The sequence below is a fragment of the Aptenodytes patagonicus genome, chromosome W (assembly GCF_965638725.1).
Source record: "Aptenodytes patagonicus chromosome W, bAptPat1.pri.cur, whole genome shotgun sequence".
NCBI classification, from domain to species: domain Eukaryota; kingdom Metazoa; phylum Chordata; class Aves; order Sphenisciformes; family Spheniscidae; genus Aptenodytes; species Aptenodytes patagonicus.
This window is the reverse complement of record NC_134981.1, coordinates 1549877-1566218: the sequence shown is the minus strand read 5'-3', so window position 1 is coordinate 1566218 and position 16342 is coordinate 1549877. Positions and strand designations below refer to the sequence as shown.

General features: G+C 47.9%; 1 protein-coding gene across 18 annotated transcripts in view; it reads right to left on the bottom strand.

Annotated features, from left to right (window-relative positions):
* The window catches only part of LOC143171885 (transcription factor 4), a 244185-nt gene that overhangs the window by 10947 nt on the left and 216896 nt on the right, over positions 1 to 16342 (bottom strand). For 17 of the 18 annotated variants that reach the window (XM_076361027.1, XM_076361023.1, XM_076361029.1 and 14 more), the window contains 4 exons: positions 14774 to 14841; positions 13421 to 13499; positions 10705 to 10781; positions 8247 to 8450 (listed from right to left, as the gene is read on the bottom strand). In XM_076361027.1, the coding sequence (XP_076217142.1) occupies positions 8247 to 8450; positions 10705 to 10781; positions 13421 to 13499; positions 14774 to 14841 (428 nt within the window). The remainder of the gene's footprint in view (positions 1 to 8246; positions 8451 to 10704; positions 10782 to 13420; positions 13500 to 14773; positions 14842 to 16342) is intronic. The other variant, XM_076361033.1, reaches the window with a different exon arrangement.

The following is a 16342-nucleotide window of genomic DNA, read 5'->3' as shown; positions in this document are numbered from 1 at the left end:
CTTACGGTTAACCCTTCTCATGCTGAGAGGTGGTCTTCACACACACGATTAACTTGCTAAATACGAAGGAAAAACTATCACCTATAGCCTGGATCACAGCTTCGGGCTACGGTTAGGAAGAGATTATTCCTAACTTGCCAGTATCATGAAGAAATGCAACAAGTAACGTGCTTTGTCCTTTTAAAAATGATGACCTTGTGTTATCCAATTAGATAAATAAAAACATGCGGCAAGAAAGTTGTAAGGTGATGCATGTTAACATGTGTTCAATATTGTCAAAATTTATAAGTCTGACAGAAAGCAGATTTGCGCAAAGCCCTTATAAACCTCTACTGCTATATTAAAAAGGGAACAGCACAGGGCACTCTGACACAAATGGTCTCTCACTGTATGTGTGTATTATTGGTCCAAATTATTCACTCTTATTTAACTGCACCGAAGTCTTTCATCTCCATGCTATACAATAATAGTTTCCATATGACCGGTGGCTCAGCTATAAATAAGATCAAAAGCAAAAGAAAGGATTTAATAAAAAAAAAAAAAGACATTAAGAGTGGCATTAAATCAGGAAAAAAGCAAAGTTCACATTTTTTTCAACAGAAAAAAGTAGCGCTGAGTACTAAGCAGCTCGCCAAGTATCTTATGAAAGGGCTGTTTGCGAGCCAGTTGTATGCAAAAGCCATTTAAACGGAGCTGAAAGTGGCAAAGCCGGACTTCGGTGTTAAAAGGAAGGGGAAGAAGATGATGAAGGAAAAAAAGCACAAGTGCCACGTCTCAAGGCGAGGCCAGGCTACCGGCGCAGCGGCAGCGTGCGTGCCTCGAGGCCACGGGACCGCGCAGCGTGGCAGCGCCCGCGTGCCTCCCGGGGGGCTCCCCGGGGAGCCCACCCACCCCCCTCAGCTCAGCAGGAGGAGGTTTGGTTCGGCACCGCGCATCTGCTCGGTGGGAAGAGCCGACTTCCAGCCGACTTCCCTCCAGCGCTGCCGAGGCTGCCGGCTGAGCTCCGCTCCCCACCGCCCGCCCGGCTGCTCCCCGCCGGCTCCCTCCTTCAGCTTTCTGCCCTTCGCAGGCCGATCCAGGCGCCGGTCCCACGCGCAGAGAGAGCAGCCCACCACCACGTCCCCCCTAACTGCGCAAGGTCTCCCACGCTTCACCGGCTTTGTTTTCCCACCATGGGAGATAACTGAAGTATTTTAAGGAAAACCAACCGGTTGCGACCTATTATGGAGAGAAGTGGGTTGCCACGGCCATCGGAGGGAAGTCACTGAAATAATCCCTGCAATTTCTTTCCAACAGAGATGATTATTCATTTAAGTATTGGCTAAATCCGGAGATATAAAGGGTCCTAAAGTACAGGATTAAGAATATTAACTCTTCTTCACTGAACGGCCAGGGAGGGAGGGGAGGAAACCACGCTGCAAGCAAGTCCGCACGCCTGGACGCTTTATTTCGGTACCCAGTTCCAGATGATGGGGGTCCCGTCCAGAGCATCAGGTGGCTGACCCACCCTTGCTGCTGCCTTCCTCCCCAGCACCTGCCTCGCCGGCGGCCTCGGCTCCGCACCTCCAATGCAGACGTTGCACCAAGCGGCTCTTTAAACACAAGCCAGCTGTTCCCCAGCGCCGCTCGGGAGCGCGCGCGCACGCCGGGCCGGCCACGTGGAGCTCGCAGGCAGCGAGCGACGCAGAAATGAAACCCGGGAAACCAATACGACAGGGTTTTAACCATGTGCCTAATTAGCTGGTTAGAAATGAATGGAGCCATTGTGCGAGGACAACGCTTTCCTGAAAAGGTGTCGTTTAAATATTGGTCAGTGGTTTCTCTCCTGGTCAAAATGAAGTTTATAGCTCAAAAATAATTTAAAAATATGATAAAGGCTGTAATTGCGCAGCATTAGGAATGTCAACCAATTAGGCCGAAAATGGTGCTATATAAAAACCCTACACCGGTGCCTGTTATGTCAGACTTCATTCCAGTAAGGTCATTCTGTCCAGTTTTTTTTAATTTATATTATACCTGCTAACTAAAAAAGTCAAGCAAAACAAACCACAGACGCAGCAGCTACAACTGTGCTAAAAATTAAGAGAAAAAGGTAGTAAGACAAAACAGCAAAAGCCAAATTTTGTCTTTTAAATAATGCCAAGTCGCTTGTCTCTTTTTGTTTATGTACGAATGACATAACTGAATTACTTCATGAGCTGCTACTCTAATTCCTAGGGGTGGAAAATTCCATAAGTTAATTTAATGTGGATGTAAAAAAAAATACACATGAACACGCTTTCTTCCTGTGGGCCCTCGTGTGAAGCGTGCAGGCTGGCTGATGGGCTTCTAAGCGCTATCTTAAAAATAATGTATACCAATTTCTGGTTTATAATGATTTTAACCAATACCTTCGTGCACCGCTACAAAAGAAACACGCGTCTTCTAAGATTCCTGTGCAAAAGTTAGCATTTAAACACTGTTTTCTACAATTCAATTTGAAATGTTACGATAAAATCCCCACAATCCGCGTAACCTCTGAAATAACAGGAACTGCGGAAAGCCAGGAAATTCACAGCTAAAGCTGAAAATATATGCTTAGCTCATGCCCTCGAGAGATGGAGATGGGCAGATTAAATCAACCCAAACTCCCAGTTTTTATCTTGACATGCGACTGCTAAAACTCTGGCCTTAAAGACCCTTACAGAGACAGAAATGTTATGAGCAGCCTGACAACAAACCCCACATCACCCTCATCTCTAAGCCACTTCTGCCTCTTCCCAGAAGTCTCTTTGTGGGTGTCCAGGGCGGTTCTGTACCGGCTTTACGAGCCCAGAGAAGGGAGCCTACCTCCATTTTAATTACGATGCTTTCAATCCCGCAAATGCTCGTGCATGTGCTTAACTTCAACGTCACCAATAGTCCCAACGGGACGACTCGTGGTAATAAAGTTGAGCACACGTGTGTTTGTAGAACCTGGGTCTTGATGGGACGGGAAACCCGAACCTCCATCTCCCCTGCTCAATGAGCGGGTCACCCCCCTTCCCCGCCGCGCTCCCCCTCCAGCCCCACAACCCCCAAATACGCCCCGCAAAGGGACCAGCTTTGGGCGAGCAGCTGCTGCACCCCACCTCTGCGGTTGGGGCACAAGCCGGGAGATGCTGGGTACGCCGGGGGGGATCCTGGGGGTTCAAATTCCTCCCCTCCACCCTGCCCAGCCGAGGAAGCCATGCCCGATGCCCTGCGAGGGCTTCCCCCCCGAGCTCCTGCGCCCCAGGGTTGCGATTTAAGACGTATCCCTGTTTTGAGACTTTCCTGCTGCCCTTCTCCTGGCTGCACGTGCTGCTGCTGCAACACAGCGGGCACAGAGGAGCAGGCAGCTTTCACCGCTAAACCAGTTTGCTGCTAAACTGGTATCAAAATACACCGTATTTGTAAATGGTGTGAATTAATGCGCGCCGGTTTGCTCACGGCACAGGGGAAATTAGAAACAGGGACCTCAGCAAATTCCAGGGGCCTGCTAAAAATTAGTAAACGCTTAAATTCTCTCCTTACTGGGCCACTAATAAAAAAAGCGAGGGAATGTAAAATAAGAAATCCCTTTTAAGACAGCCTGCTATAGCAAACCGTCCGCGCGGGGAGCAGAACTCTGCTCCCAGCCACACAGCTGTAAACCTGGCCTCATTCCATTAAAACCGGAGCACTTGATTCCCATTTCCAGCAGCATCTGACCGATCTCTGCCTTATTTTTGTCTGGGGAGAAAAGTCGCACATCTGCTGCGCGAGGGAGAGCGCGGGCAGGGAGCGCGGGCTCTGCACCGCTCCGGCGCGCTCGGGCAGCGCGCGGAGGTGCGCGGTGGGCACAGCCGCTTCCACCAGCGCGCTCTACAAGTTTCCGGTCCATACCTCCCACTGCTACTTTATTTACTGCAGCTGGCCAGCCTTTTATAGCCTGTTTCATGTATTAAAATTCAAATGTGGAAAACATTACCAGTATCCTCCTTGATTTTTTTTTTCTTTTTTTTTTTTTTTTTTTTGGAATTTTTTCCCCCCTTCAACTTCCTTTTCAGCGTGGAATGTATCAAATGGTCAAAGGCTAACTTCAGACTGACTCTACTCAAAAACTATTTCCTTTGTTCTTATGTTTTTCCTTCAAAATTCATACCAGTTTTCCAAAAGAAATTATCGGGCCCGACTCCTTCACCCAAGTTACGGTTTCAGACAGTGAGTAATGCTGCTTGGGAACGCGGCAGACTCTGGGTTTGCAGAGAAATGTCCCCGTCTTGTTTGCAGCAGCAGCGCTGTTCCCAAAGCATCCGAATTCTCCTGCTCAGTTACCTTGCTCTGACCATCTACTTCTTTAGCAAAGTCCAAACAAAACCGGTCAGACCCCATCACTCGGCGTTTCTCCTGAAAAAGCAAGTGCCTTCATATTCCTAAAACTATTAAGGCATTTTTTAGATGCGTGATACCGGCACTTCCATTTCTCATTGTTGCTGCTTTTTTTGTTTAAATCTAACTTCACCTACATCTGGTATTTAAGCGAGGAGCACATATTTATGGAACAAACTGTCTCTGAAGTGATGCCCTGGGTGCATGTTGCATCAGTTTAACATATGCAAAGCGAACAAAGCTACAAAAATTAAACTCTTTTCTCTTGATTGAGAGCAGATATGCAGAAACAGTTGTAAGTCACAGATCTGGCTTTTAATAAAGCCAGATTTCTTCATTAAAAGCAGTATTGTTTAAACACTGGAGGAAAAAATAGCTTTGTACAAACTAAAATCTTAGATTATATGTATCCCAAGTGTATTTAACATATTACCTGAGGCCAAGCTAAATTACAATCTAGAATTTCCTTTTGTGAATTCTCAGCAACTGCCACAGAGAGCAAAACAATGTCTGGTTCATGCTAATTTTATTAGGGAAGGGGAGAGGAGATGGATTTAACTGAGCTGCTGAAAAAGCATCTTTTTACCTCTCGGAGCCTTTCGCCAGACCATTTTCAGTTAACACTTCACATTTTTTTGAATCTGCAAATGGCGCAGTCTCAGTTGTGGCTTTTAATGATATTTTACCCACGACAGAGTCACTTCTAGTAACATTTAATTTAACGAGGAGCAGAGCCTGTCACAAAGCTGCCCCAATAAAAAAAATAAACACCCCCCCTTTATTTTCCTTTCTCAGGTGCTTCATTTCAACAACCGATGTTACATTTCAATAACCTGAAGCAACAGAAACTATGGGCAAATATTTAGCTTAGGGCATTGTAGGTGGACAAGTCTGAAGGGGAGAACTGTTTGGTCAAGGATAGCTGGGTAAGGATACCTGAAAAGCAAACTTTTTCTTGCAGGGGGGAAGCAGGAGACAGCTGGGATATTTTAATTTCCGTATGAGATGGCAGACCTCAGTTGTGAAGGCTCTGGATGGTGGTCAGCACTCAAGCTTAGACACAAAACCTTGCCCTTGGCCGGAGATGGAGCGTGCCGAGGGCTGTGGAGCCGTCCCCAGCGTGGGACGGAGAGCGGCCGAAAGCCCTCTGCTCTGCTCGGCTCGGCCCCGCCGGCTGGAGCAACGCCAGCCAGGCTGGAGGAGCCGCCTGAGAACTTCCCCCAGCATCGCACGAGGCTCAGGAACGGCCCTGTTGAATAAAGCCGTGCTCTCAATACCGCTGGAGGCTAATTATTTTATAATCACCTAACCGACTATCACGACAGAGCCTAGTGCGGGGGCATCCCCGGCGCGCAGCAGACCGGGGGACACGGTAATTATCAAATAATTGGCCACCAGAAGAAGCTCCTTCCTTTCCCTAGCAGTTGCCTCACACTCGGGCATCAAAGTTTTTCTTTCTTTTTTTTTTTTTCCTTCCCTTGTGAAAAAAAGGAGGAATCCTGTCTGAATCCTGTCAAATAAAACTCTAAATGTTTGCATTTTCCATATGATGTCTAATCCTATTTGGAATGCTTCTGAACATTTGGCCTTGATTACATCTTAGAGCAATGAATTTCACAGGTCACTGTGTGTTGAATAAAAAGTATTTCTTTTTGTCAGGTTCACTGAATGTTCCCTTGTTCTTTAATTATAAGGCAGGATGAATAGGAGAGCTAGATTTACCTTCTCTATGCTGTCCATTATTCTATGTACCTCTATTATGTCTCCTCCTATTCAGCTCCTTTCTAAACAAAATCACCACAATCTGTTCAACCTCCCTTCACATGAAAATCCTTCCATGCTTGCAATCATTCCTGCTGTTTGTCCCCGAACTCCTCCTAATTCCACTACACTTTTTGGAGATAGGAAAACCAAAACAGAAGACAGCTCCAGGGAAGGTATACACACATGTATGTATATGTAAATATACACCCAAAGCATATACCCCCAGTCCATCAGTTTTGGTGTCCCTTCTCATGTGCCTTTTCAATTCAATGGGTTTTTGGTCTTGTTGTTAGGGATTCTTGCACGCTGAGGAGAAATTTCCATGCGACTCTAGCAGAGGCATATGAAATTATGAATTAATTAATTGAAATTCTTTCTTCTAATCTGCCCTGCCTTGCCCTTAGCATGAGGGATGAGCAGGGGATCAAGCCTAGTCCTCCACAGTGCCACGCAGCAGTGAACTGGCCATGGATCTGTCAGGTCCCTTTCTCCTCCCACATATTTTCCCCTAGTCTTAATTAACCTAAATAGCTTGAACCATCTGAAAATACTGCCAGATAACTCCTTGTTCCTCTCCTCCATTCCACGTGTGAGTAAGCAACTCTATTTCTGGAATGAAATTTGGAAGTATAAAACCGAGTGCCTTTTAATCCTGTTGAAGATTGCGCTGATCTAGTTCAGCTCTGCACGTGCACAACTTTGCTGCTTCCTAATCGAGAATTGCTGTTTCTCAGCTCCTACAGGACCGTTATTTTTTTCATTAACTTCTGCTGAGGGACTTTAAGATTTCTGTAGACTCAAATGCATCGTGTTAAATGGTTTTCCTTATTATTTTTCTGACATATTAAAAAAGAAAAAGATTGAAGAGACATGCTTTTCCTTTGCAAGAGGAAAATATTGCAACTGCAAAATATTTCCTTTGCAAAGTGCAAGACGTCTGTCCTGGAGACCCAAGTGGTGCATATAAGGGAAATTACAGACCTGATCCCACAGACTTTTGTGACACACCACTTAGCCAGGCAGCAGCGACAGACCGGGGACTCAGTACACAAGCACAAGCTCATGAGCCCAAGGAGGGTCTGCAGAGCCAGGCTTCTCTGCACCGGCTATTTCACGTTGCAGAAGGGTCACGTAATCCAGAGTGAAACACACGCCACAGTGAGCACATGCAGCTCCAACTCTGAACTACCTTCTCCCCCCAAATTTAAGCACGTGTTTAAAGCAAGGACAGGATTAGCTCTCATTCCTTAAACCTTCTCCAGCCCTGCACGCCAAAACCACACCTTACACTAAAAACTGCACCCAGTTTCCCAAGCAAGTGAAACGCAAGGGTCCTGAGTGAAACGCAACACTAAAAATCTTTTTGAAAGCAAAACAGGAAAAGCATTTCAGGACCTGGGTAGGGGCAGTGACTTTATGTTCACCTGGCCTTGAAATGAAAGCATAAATGAATCCCCGAAGATTTCACACCCCCTCATGCCCCCCGGCATGCATGCATGCACACAATCTGCACCTCTGTGCACGTGGCTATGAGAAGAAGGGTAAACTGGGGCTGTGCAGGTGGCCCCTGAAGCGCGACCACGCAAACCACCCCTGGAAAGGCACAGGAGAGCCCGACCTCGCTGCTGCTCTCGCTGGTATGTGCCTGCCTCACTGCCATGGGGCTGCTGTTCCCCATACACCCATCACGGTGCCTGTCAGTGACTTCTTGGTGCACCCGTGCCCCCAGCCAACCCAAGCTACGTCAGCAGGGACGGTTAACGAGGCTGGACGCAGAGCCGAGCAGCTCGGTACCAGTGCCAAGAGTCGTGCCAGCTGGGCTGAGGGCACAGGCAGGGACAAACAGAAATGGGTGCACTCGCCGCCATCAGGGTGAAACGCGCATGCACATGTTTGTAGCTGTACAATAGCTCACACACACACACTGCGTAAAGGAAAGGCAGTATCACTCCCTCCACGAATACGCACGCACACATTAGTATATAACACCTCTGAGAAGCAGCAAACCCTTGCAGACCCTTACACCCATCCACCCCTCCCTTCCCTGTCCTCAAGCCCTTGAAGTCAGTTAGTTTTTCACCCCAGCGCTGCCGGTGAGTCCCGTGGCTTACCATGAGCGAGTGCCGGTTGGCGGAGAGCAGGCCGGTGCCGTAGCCGGACCCCAGACCGGCCATGGCTCCGTTGTGCGACGGCCCTATCAAGCCGTGCATGTCGGCGTGGCCCCCTGGCATGGCGGTGGCGGGCCCCACCGCGTGGTTGCGCAGCACGTGGATGGCGTCATCCAGTCTCTCCAGGCGGTCCTCGATCCGGCTTTGCTGTTTGTGTGCGAGAAACAAAGCGGGAAGAGCATCAGCAGGCGCGCAGGGCCGCCCAGCGCCGGGCACGAGGCGCTGCCGCCGGTGTGCGTGGGGCGCGCGGGGGCACGGCCACTGACAGCCAGTCCTTCCTTCTCAACCCCTTGGTGTTTTTTGTTGGTTTTGGCTTTTTTTTTTTCCTTTTTCTTTTTTTTTTTTTTAAAGGAGTGGTTTTGTTTCCCTAGGGCAATGTTTAGAGTAGCGTTGTGGGGAAGGAGAGAGCATGGTTAACACGAGTACAGCTTTGATTTTCATGGGCAAAACAGGTTCAATGATTCCTCATGAACATAATCATTACAGTACATATGTTGCCCTCTATGTCTTTGAAAAGTTTTAGTGATACTTAAAAAAAAAAAAAAAAAAAAATAAAAAAGAAGTAGAAGTAAAGAAACAAATATACCTCTAATTGTAATCAATCTCTGACTGGGATTTTCCTCCCCCCATCTAATCCCAGGATCACACACAAAGAGAGAAAGAGAAACTACCAGGTCCTACAGTCCCTTGCTGCCAGTTGGATTTTTTCCCTACAGGTATGCATCCTGAAATCACTTTTTATCACTGGTAAAAGCAGCAATAAATACTCTTCCCTAACTGAGCAGCTTACAGCCGGTGAGCAATGTGGCAACGACTAGCAGCTAGGGCCGTCCCGGGGGGTGAGGGGTGCAGGGCTGCTCCCAACCCCCCCCCCAGCTGCAATGCCATTGGGGTCCCTACAACCGAGTGCCCGGGAAGGACGGGCCCTCGCCTCCCACTTCTCCAACCACCCTAAAAGCACAGCCCACCCACAGCCCTGGGGAGGGCCTTCCAGAACCCCGACCGCTGCTTTCCCCAGTTACTGCCTCCCAACACCGTGCTCTTGCTAAGCCAAAAAATAGCCCCTGAGGTGTGCTGCTGGCAGGGCGAGGACGAGGAGAAGCAATGGGCTGCAGGGAATAACAACCTTGAGGCTTCAGTTTGCCTGCTGCACAGGCTGCTCCACGGAAGGAGGGACCCGTGTCTGCGTGTCATGCTCTGGGAACAACCCACTGTGGGAGCCACTGCCCACAGAACCCCCCGCTGCACCCCCTGCTCTGCTTCCCCCAAGCCCCACCGCTGTCCTCGGCTATCCCCAGCACAAGCCATGTGTGGACCTGGGCACCTGAAGTCTTTGCTGTTTAATAAAATATGAAAGGGGGAAACTCAACAGGGCAGCCCCCAAGCACTGGGGAACGTGAGCTGCAAAAATAATTAGGCATAGCTTATGGACCTCTTCAGCAAATCTCTTAACCAACCCATTGCTCTCCATAAACCAAAACAACTAAAAAAAACCTCCAGAAGACAGATAGCCTAGAAAATATCATGATCAATCACGAGAAGGATTTCTGTATCGGTCCATGCTAATTCCTGACTCTGGCAAACTTCTAACGAAGCCAACAGGACTGCTGCATCACCCCGTACTAGGGGGGTTAAACACTGTGCCCTCAGGATTATCTGATTGCTTTTATTTTTTAAGGACATTTTTAAGTTCTAGCACTATTTATTTTACACCCAACAGTATGTCAGGCGTTTCACACCAATTAGTGAAACCCCCTAGACTTCCAACTGAGACCAACAACCAACCGAGAAGAGCGAGACAGAGGACATCGGACTCTCTACAGTTCTTCTCTGTCCTAACATGCTTTTGGCCAGCTCCAACTCTTACTTAATCTTTCCATTAGGAAAGGTAACAAATCTTACTGACATTCCTTTAACCCTCTGTGCCACGCGAGCATTTAGGACCAGCTCGGCCTGGCAAGCTGAGCCCACCGGCTTTTCCTGCGGAGAGGACTCCTGACCATCACTGCTGCATCGGCCGCGCTCCCTCCCTCACTCCACAGGACTGACAGACGCTCCGTCCTGCGTGACAGCCACCACGGCTTCCCACTCCCATTTTCTCTACAATCTATTCCATCTGCCTGCTCATCCTCCCCTCTTTTTGTGGTCCTCGTTCCCCTTCTCAGTAGATTTCAACACCGCATCCCCTGTCAAACAGGAGACCCTGGCCAGCAGCATCTCAAACCACATCACGTGTCTAGAGCACGGGGCACCCATGATACGAATTTAGAGGTGGTAAAATCAAGTCCGAGGGCATAGCAGTCACTAACGAAATGAAAACCTGCGTGAGAAGAATGGATGAGAAATGGAAAGAACAGCAAGTAAAATACTGAGGCAGAGGAGGTCACTAATCAAAACATACCAAAGAGTGTAAGGGACCTTCATAATTGGGAGATGATGACGCTTGACCTCCATTTCTAGACCAAACAGCTGTGCCTGCTAATAGTAAAATTGGAATTACCATTAGAACTATGCAAACAAAAATGTCTTTCAAACTTTTTGGACAGTTTTGTAGACATGTAAATGCCGTATTCCAGATAGACTATAGAGCAGACATATGGAGAACTTCCAAAATACACACGGATGAAAAAAAAAGGTATTTTGTAGCAAAGCACGTAGATGCAGGCCACAAAGTTCCCCCAGGCTGCTCCTCCGCATAGAGGGCTGCATTCATTCAGCAGCTGGAGCTGCGAGAGGCTCCGGGAGAAGGAAACGTCTCGGTGGTGGAAGGAGAAGCAGCGCTGCCGCAGGGTGCTGCGGGGCGGCTGGACCCCTACGCGAGCCCAGCACAGACTAGCCCATTCTCCTAGCCCTGCTTCCAGACACACTCAGTGCCACTGATTACGTCATCCCACCATCAAATTTACAAAATCTTAAAAAAAGAAGTCAGTAAAAGCACTGCACACAACATTCACGTATACGCTGATAAGGTTTGCGCTCTCTTTGGGCAGATTATTTGGTTTGGCCCAGTGAGACCGCCAAAGGTCTGACCGAAAACCTTCTGGTTTGTATCTGCTGCTCTAAATCTGTTCCTGCTGCTGCGGGAAGAAAAGGGTTCCTGGTCTCCAGCAGCATTTTCTAAGGAAAAATCTGCCCTTGTGAAAGAGGCAAACATGGGGAAAAGAAGTTTTTTTCAGCTATTTTTCCCAACAGCTTTTATATATATAGCACAACGCTTAGACAATTTATAATACTCTTTTGAACGAGTGATCTTCTGAATGATCTCATAAAACGGGGTTAAGAATTTGAGATGGAAATATTAGGATTTTAGTCTTAATGTCTACGTTGAGTGGCATTTGCTTGGACTGAGACAGGCCAGGGTGGAACTCAGGCAATTTTTTTTAGGCTCTCACAGTTAAGATTCTGTTTCTCATAAAAGTCAAAATTATGTCAGTTCTAATTAAAACTTAAATCTTCCCTTTTCTGGTCCCCATGGAGCTTTTAGTTGAGGTTTTGCTACAGCACTGAATGAAGCAATGAGCAGCAATCTTTACTTTCAAAATAATTTTTAACTAGCCCTTGATATCCTTGAGGGAAAGCGTCTTGCATGCTAAACACTTTCAGCTCTTTTAAATGCACTTACACTCCTTATTTTTATTTATTTTGACACTCGGTTCTCCCTATTTACCCAGTAGAGCCTGCAGAAAGCAACGCAGCCCAAATTCACATGGGATTTTTCTCTTTGGCTCGGCCCCTTCCATCGGGAAGGAGGGCAGCGCCTCGCTAGGTGAAACGCAGCCCCAGTGCCAGGGGTGCTACACCTCGGGGGTGATTCCAGGCAAAATAAGGGCAGAAAGCCCTTTTCTGAGGTGTGGGAACCCCCCAGGCTATGACAGGCCAGGTGGTCCCTCTGTCCCCCATCCCCTGCTGGGGGTGGCTTTGCGGGGACATTTGTTGACTGGATGTCACCCCAATGTTACGTACTCCTTCACAGCAGGTGAGCGTGATGGAGGTGGACGTGGCGCCCTCCTGGACCTCGTCCTGCAGAGGCTGCCAGCTAGCACAAGCCTCTCTCCATCCCTCCTTCCAAAAGGGTCTCGTCACTGTAGAGCTGCTATTAGGTCTAGGTCTCTGAGGCTGGGACACCATTTTAAAGGATCAAGAGCCCAGGAGCTCCCTCCACCTCTGTCGTGCGACTCGTGCCCCATGGAGAACGCGGGATGGATCACACCTCTCGCCAGCGCTGCCCTACGGGAACATGGTGGCCTTTTAGGATTCCCAGTGAGGTTAACAGGATCCAGGGCTCATGCACAAAGAGGAGGAGACCGGGGTCTTTGGTTATGTGTGATACAGACCTCGTCTCAAAGGGGGGGATGGGACGCCAAGAGGCCTTCTCCAAGGCGTTAGCATGTGCTGCGTGGGAGGAGAAGCCTAATACTCTAGCTGAAAAGTCTCAAGGTTTAAGAAATCTGAATTACGTTCAGGTAAACATTTAAAACACCTGATGCTCATGGGAACTACCCTGGGCCTCCGGATCTTTTCAGTTTAGGCTTTTATTAGTAAAGTGGGTCTAGTTAAAGTATGCAATTATTATAAACAAAGTATAAAATTAATCAACTGGATTCACAGGGGCTCAGTTTGTCCAGAGACACATTTTACGGATCAAACAGGCTTTTGCTGCAGCCCCAGGAGGGGATGGGGGAACATACAAGGAGATGTACCTGGCACGGCCACCCCGGAGCGAGGCTGCCGTGAGGGCTTGGGTGTCCCTGCACAGGGGCACGGCCACGGCACGGGGACACGCTCTGCACAGGGCAGAACTCATCTGCCACGAGACCCCGAGGGCACTGCAGGAAGCCGCAATAAGGATGCACAAAACCACTGCTTTTCTGTAAATGCATCCGCCCGAGAGCTGCAACGACCTTCTCTCTGCATTGGAAATACAGCGTGTAGGACACCTCTCTGCTCATCTCTGTGGGACCACCAGCCACCTGCACGTGCTGCACAGCAATACGGGAACCGCCTGGTGCTGCCGGCTGGATGCACATCTCACACCCAGTACCGTAGGAGCTCATTTAGGCATCTCCTACCAAAAATATGTTGAAACGTTCAGTAAAATAGAATTGTAACAACAATACCTGAGAGAGAAGGGGGAGAACCAACAGGAGTTGAAGGATTTGATGAAAAGCTGTTGTTGGTGTGATCTGGAGAATAGATCTTTAAAAGATGATACAGAATTAATCTAAAGCCATCACAAACTGATGCAGAAAGAAATATGGAATTCTTATGCATTCAGTTCATTTAAATGAAAGCAGGACAGGTTAAAAAGCCTCTTATTCAAATATTAATATTTTTATAAAGACAAAACTGTATTAGATGCAGGAAGCTAGACAACAGACCCCTTTTGATGGGAACAGACACTAGCCAATTAAGCGATGGTTTCTGATTGTCACACGGATCTGCCACGGTAGATATACACATTTTCATTGCATAGACTACTTTACGAATGAGCGTCATTGAACGAAGCCTTAAAGCACGCCTGAAAATTGCTTTTTTGTTATGCTGAAATCCCTTAACGGCCAAAATAAAGCAAAGGGAGCAGAGCACGTTAAACCCTGGCACAGCGGGTAATCCGCAGCAGCAAACTCCAACTACTTGTCCGCTGCTCCGGTGAGAAAGCCCCCGCGTGCCCCGTGCCTGGGCGAGGGTGCTGCCGCCCCGCGGCGTCCCCGCTCACCACCCGTGCCATTTGTCAGGGCACCACTTCAAAGTGGATTCTGTACTGTATCAGTTATTTCAGGCAAACTAGAGTCTGACTTTTCGTCTTTTTCAATGAAGCATCGAAGAATATGCAAAAAAAATTAACTCTCATGAGAACTCAATGGAACCCACTCTGCCCAGAAAATAACTATAGTGGTCCTTATTAAAAGTCAGCCCATGCCAACTGGTACCGCAGCGATAGCTGGGGCACGGCAGGGTTTCCTCCCGCCTTGAGCTGGAAAACTGCCGTACCCCAGCTACCCAGGTAAGAGGTGGTAACTGCTGACTTTAACAGCAACCACAGTAACTGAATAGGTGGAAACTGCCATGAAAAATAGAAAATCTAAAGGCAAATTCAAAAGGAACCCTGTTTGCGGATGGCTCGGTAGTGCAGAAGTCATCCTGCCGCTGGGTTCTGTTCAGACCTCCCTTGCCCTAGGAAATGCAGTGTGTGAAAGACTGACAGACACAGCTCCTTGGCACCCAGTCAATGTGACCAGGTCAAGGCTTCCCCTCTTTCCATTTCTATTCTACCATAAAATTAGGTCTAAAACTTTTTAAACGCCATTTTGCACTGATTGTTCAGTTGGCAGTAACTCCACGCGGGTGACCTCTGAGACCAGATCTCTCCCGTTTGCTGTTCATCTTCGTAAACTCCAGGCGTCCAATTCTGATTAAAGTTCACACTTTCAAAACGGTAAACGTGTATTCCAAAGTAAATATTTCCTTACAGAGGCAAGTGCTTTCCCCAGCGCATCACCAGTCTGCGAGCTGCCTGCTGCCCCACTTCCTCTGTTTGCTGAAAAACAAAAGACTCGATGTAAAAACAGACAGTAAGACATCATAGACTTCTATTCCTGGTCCACTTACTCATAATTTAATTGCATTTTAATGTTAATTACATAAAATTAATCTTTAATTACCATTAATTTGTTTGCGAAGGTAGATATCAAACGCATTCATGCTCCACTTTTGCAGATAAAATATAAACTTGACATGCTGGGTTTTTTTAAAATATATTGCGTATTTGATAGTACTTGGCCATATGGCTTTACTTTTTCTGAATGAAAGGCTTCTAATAGTAGAAGATGCGCAAAGATATGGAAAATATGCAAGCGCACAGCTAGGAAAGCCCGTGGCGAGACGAAGCCTGGGCTTGGGGAAGGGCTCCTGCCTCCCCTGCCTCGTGCACAGACCCAGTGCCCGTCCAAGGGTGCTGAGTTTGTGCTCTAGGATGTGCAAATCCGCTCTAACGAGGGTTTTCTTCTTCAAAAACTCTAAGGCACTTACATATAAGGGCAATATCTCACATATAAAATGTCAAAAACTACTGCAGAGAAACATTATAAAGGCGGCAAAGACAAACTCCCCGGAGCTGGGAACGCCAGAGCTCAGCCTGCCTGCACAGCCCAATTTCTCTCTCTGCGCCCGCACTGGGAGCAGTCATTAATTCCAGGCTCTTGCCACGCTCCCAGGCAGTCCTAGCCTCCCTCGCTGCAAGGGAAGGACAAAGTGCCATTAATAAGCAGCTACCCGGTATTTTGTTTTCTCCTCGTTCGCTCTGTGACCCTGGTCCTTTGTATACTTTTCAATGCACGTTTTAAAGACGTTATTAAACTCATATGGACTTTTCCAAAGTGTTCCTTCTGACTTCACTCGAACATTTCATGAGCATTTAATGAAATGATTTTTCACCATCTCTCAGGTGATGGGATTGCATCTTTTATTTAAGAAATTTAGGGCAAGAAAAATCATGGTGTAGCAGGCCACCAGTTTCTCACGCTCAGGTGATAGGATTGAAACTTCTCCGTTACAGGAGAAAAAGAAGGAAAGAAAAATTAGGGTGAAACATCCCACCAGTTTCAGCATCTGTATGTCCATTTATAAACTAAAAGCGCAGCTTTGGCTGACTGCTGCCCGTGATCAATACTTCTGCTTTCATCTCCGAGGACCCTAAGTCAGGTGGCCAGAAAACAAGAAACAAGAAGTCGGTAACGACCCCGGAAAACCTGGATTAATGTCTGGAACATGAGGGCTGAGGCAGGAGAGGATCCTGTAACGCAGAGGGGCTTGAAGGGCTTCAGTCCCCCTGTCTCCCCCCAGCAAGCCCCTCGGCAGGCTCTGCACCACGAGGCCCTGGGATCCCGTGCCCAGAGGACTTCAGGAGCAAACCCACCCCCTGCTCTGAGCCAGGTGCATCCCACGGGAAAAGGAGTCAGGGACCAAATTGCCCACGTTTGTACCACAAAGTGCAAGCACAGGCACATTTTTGGTCATTAAAAAGTAATATTAAAAAGCCT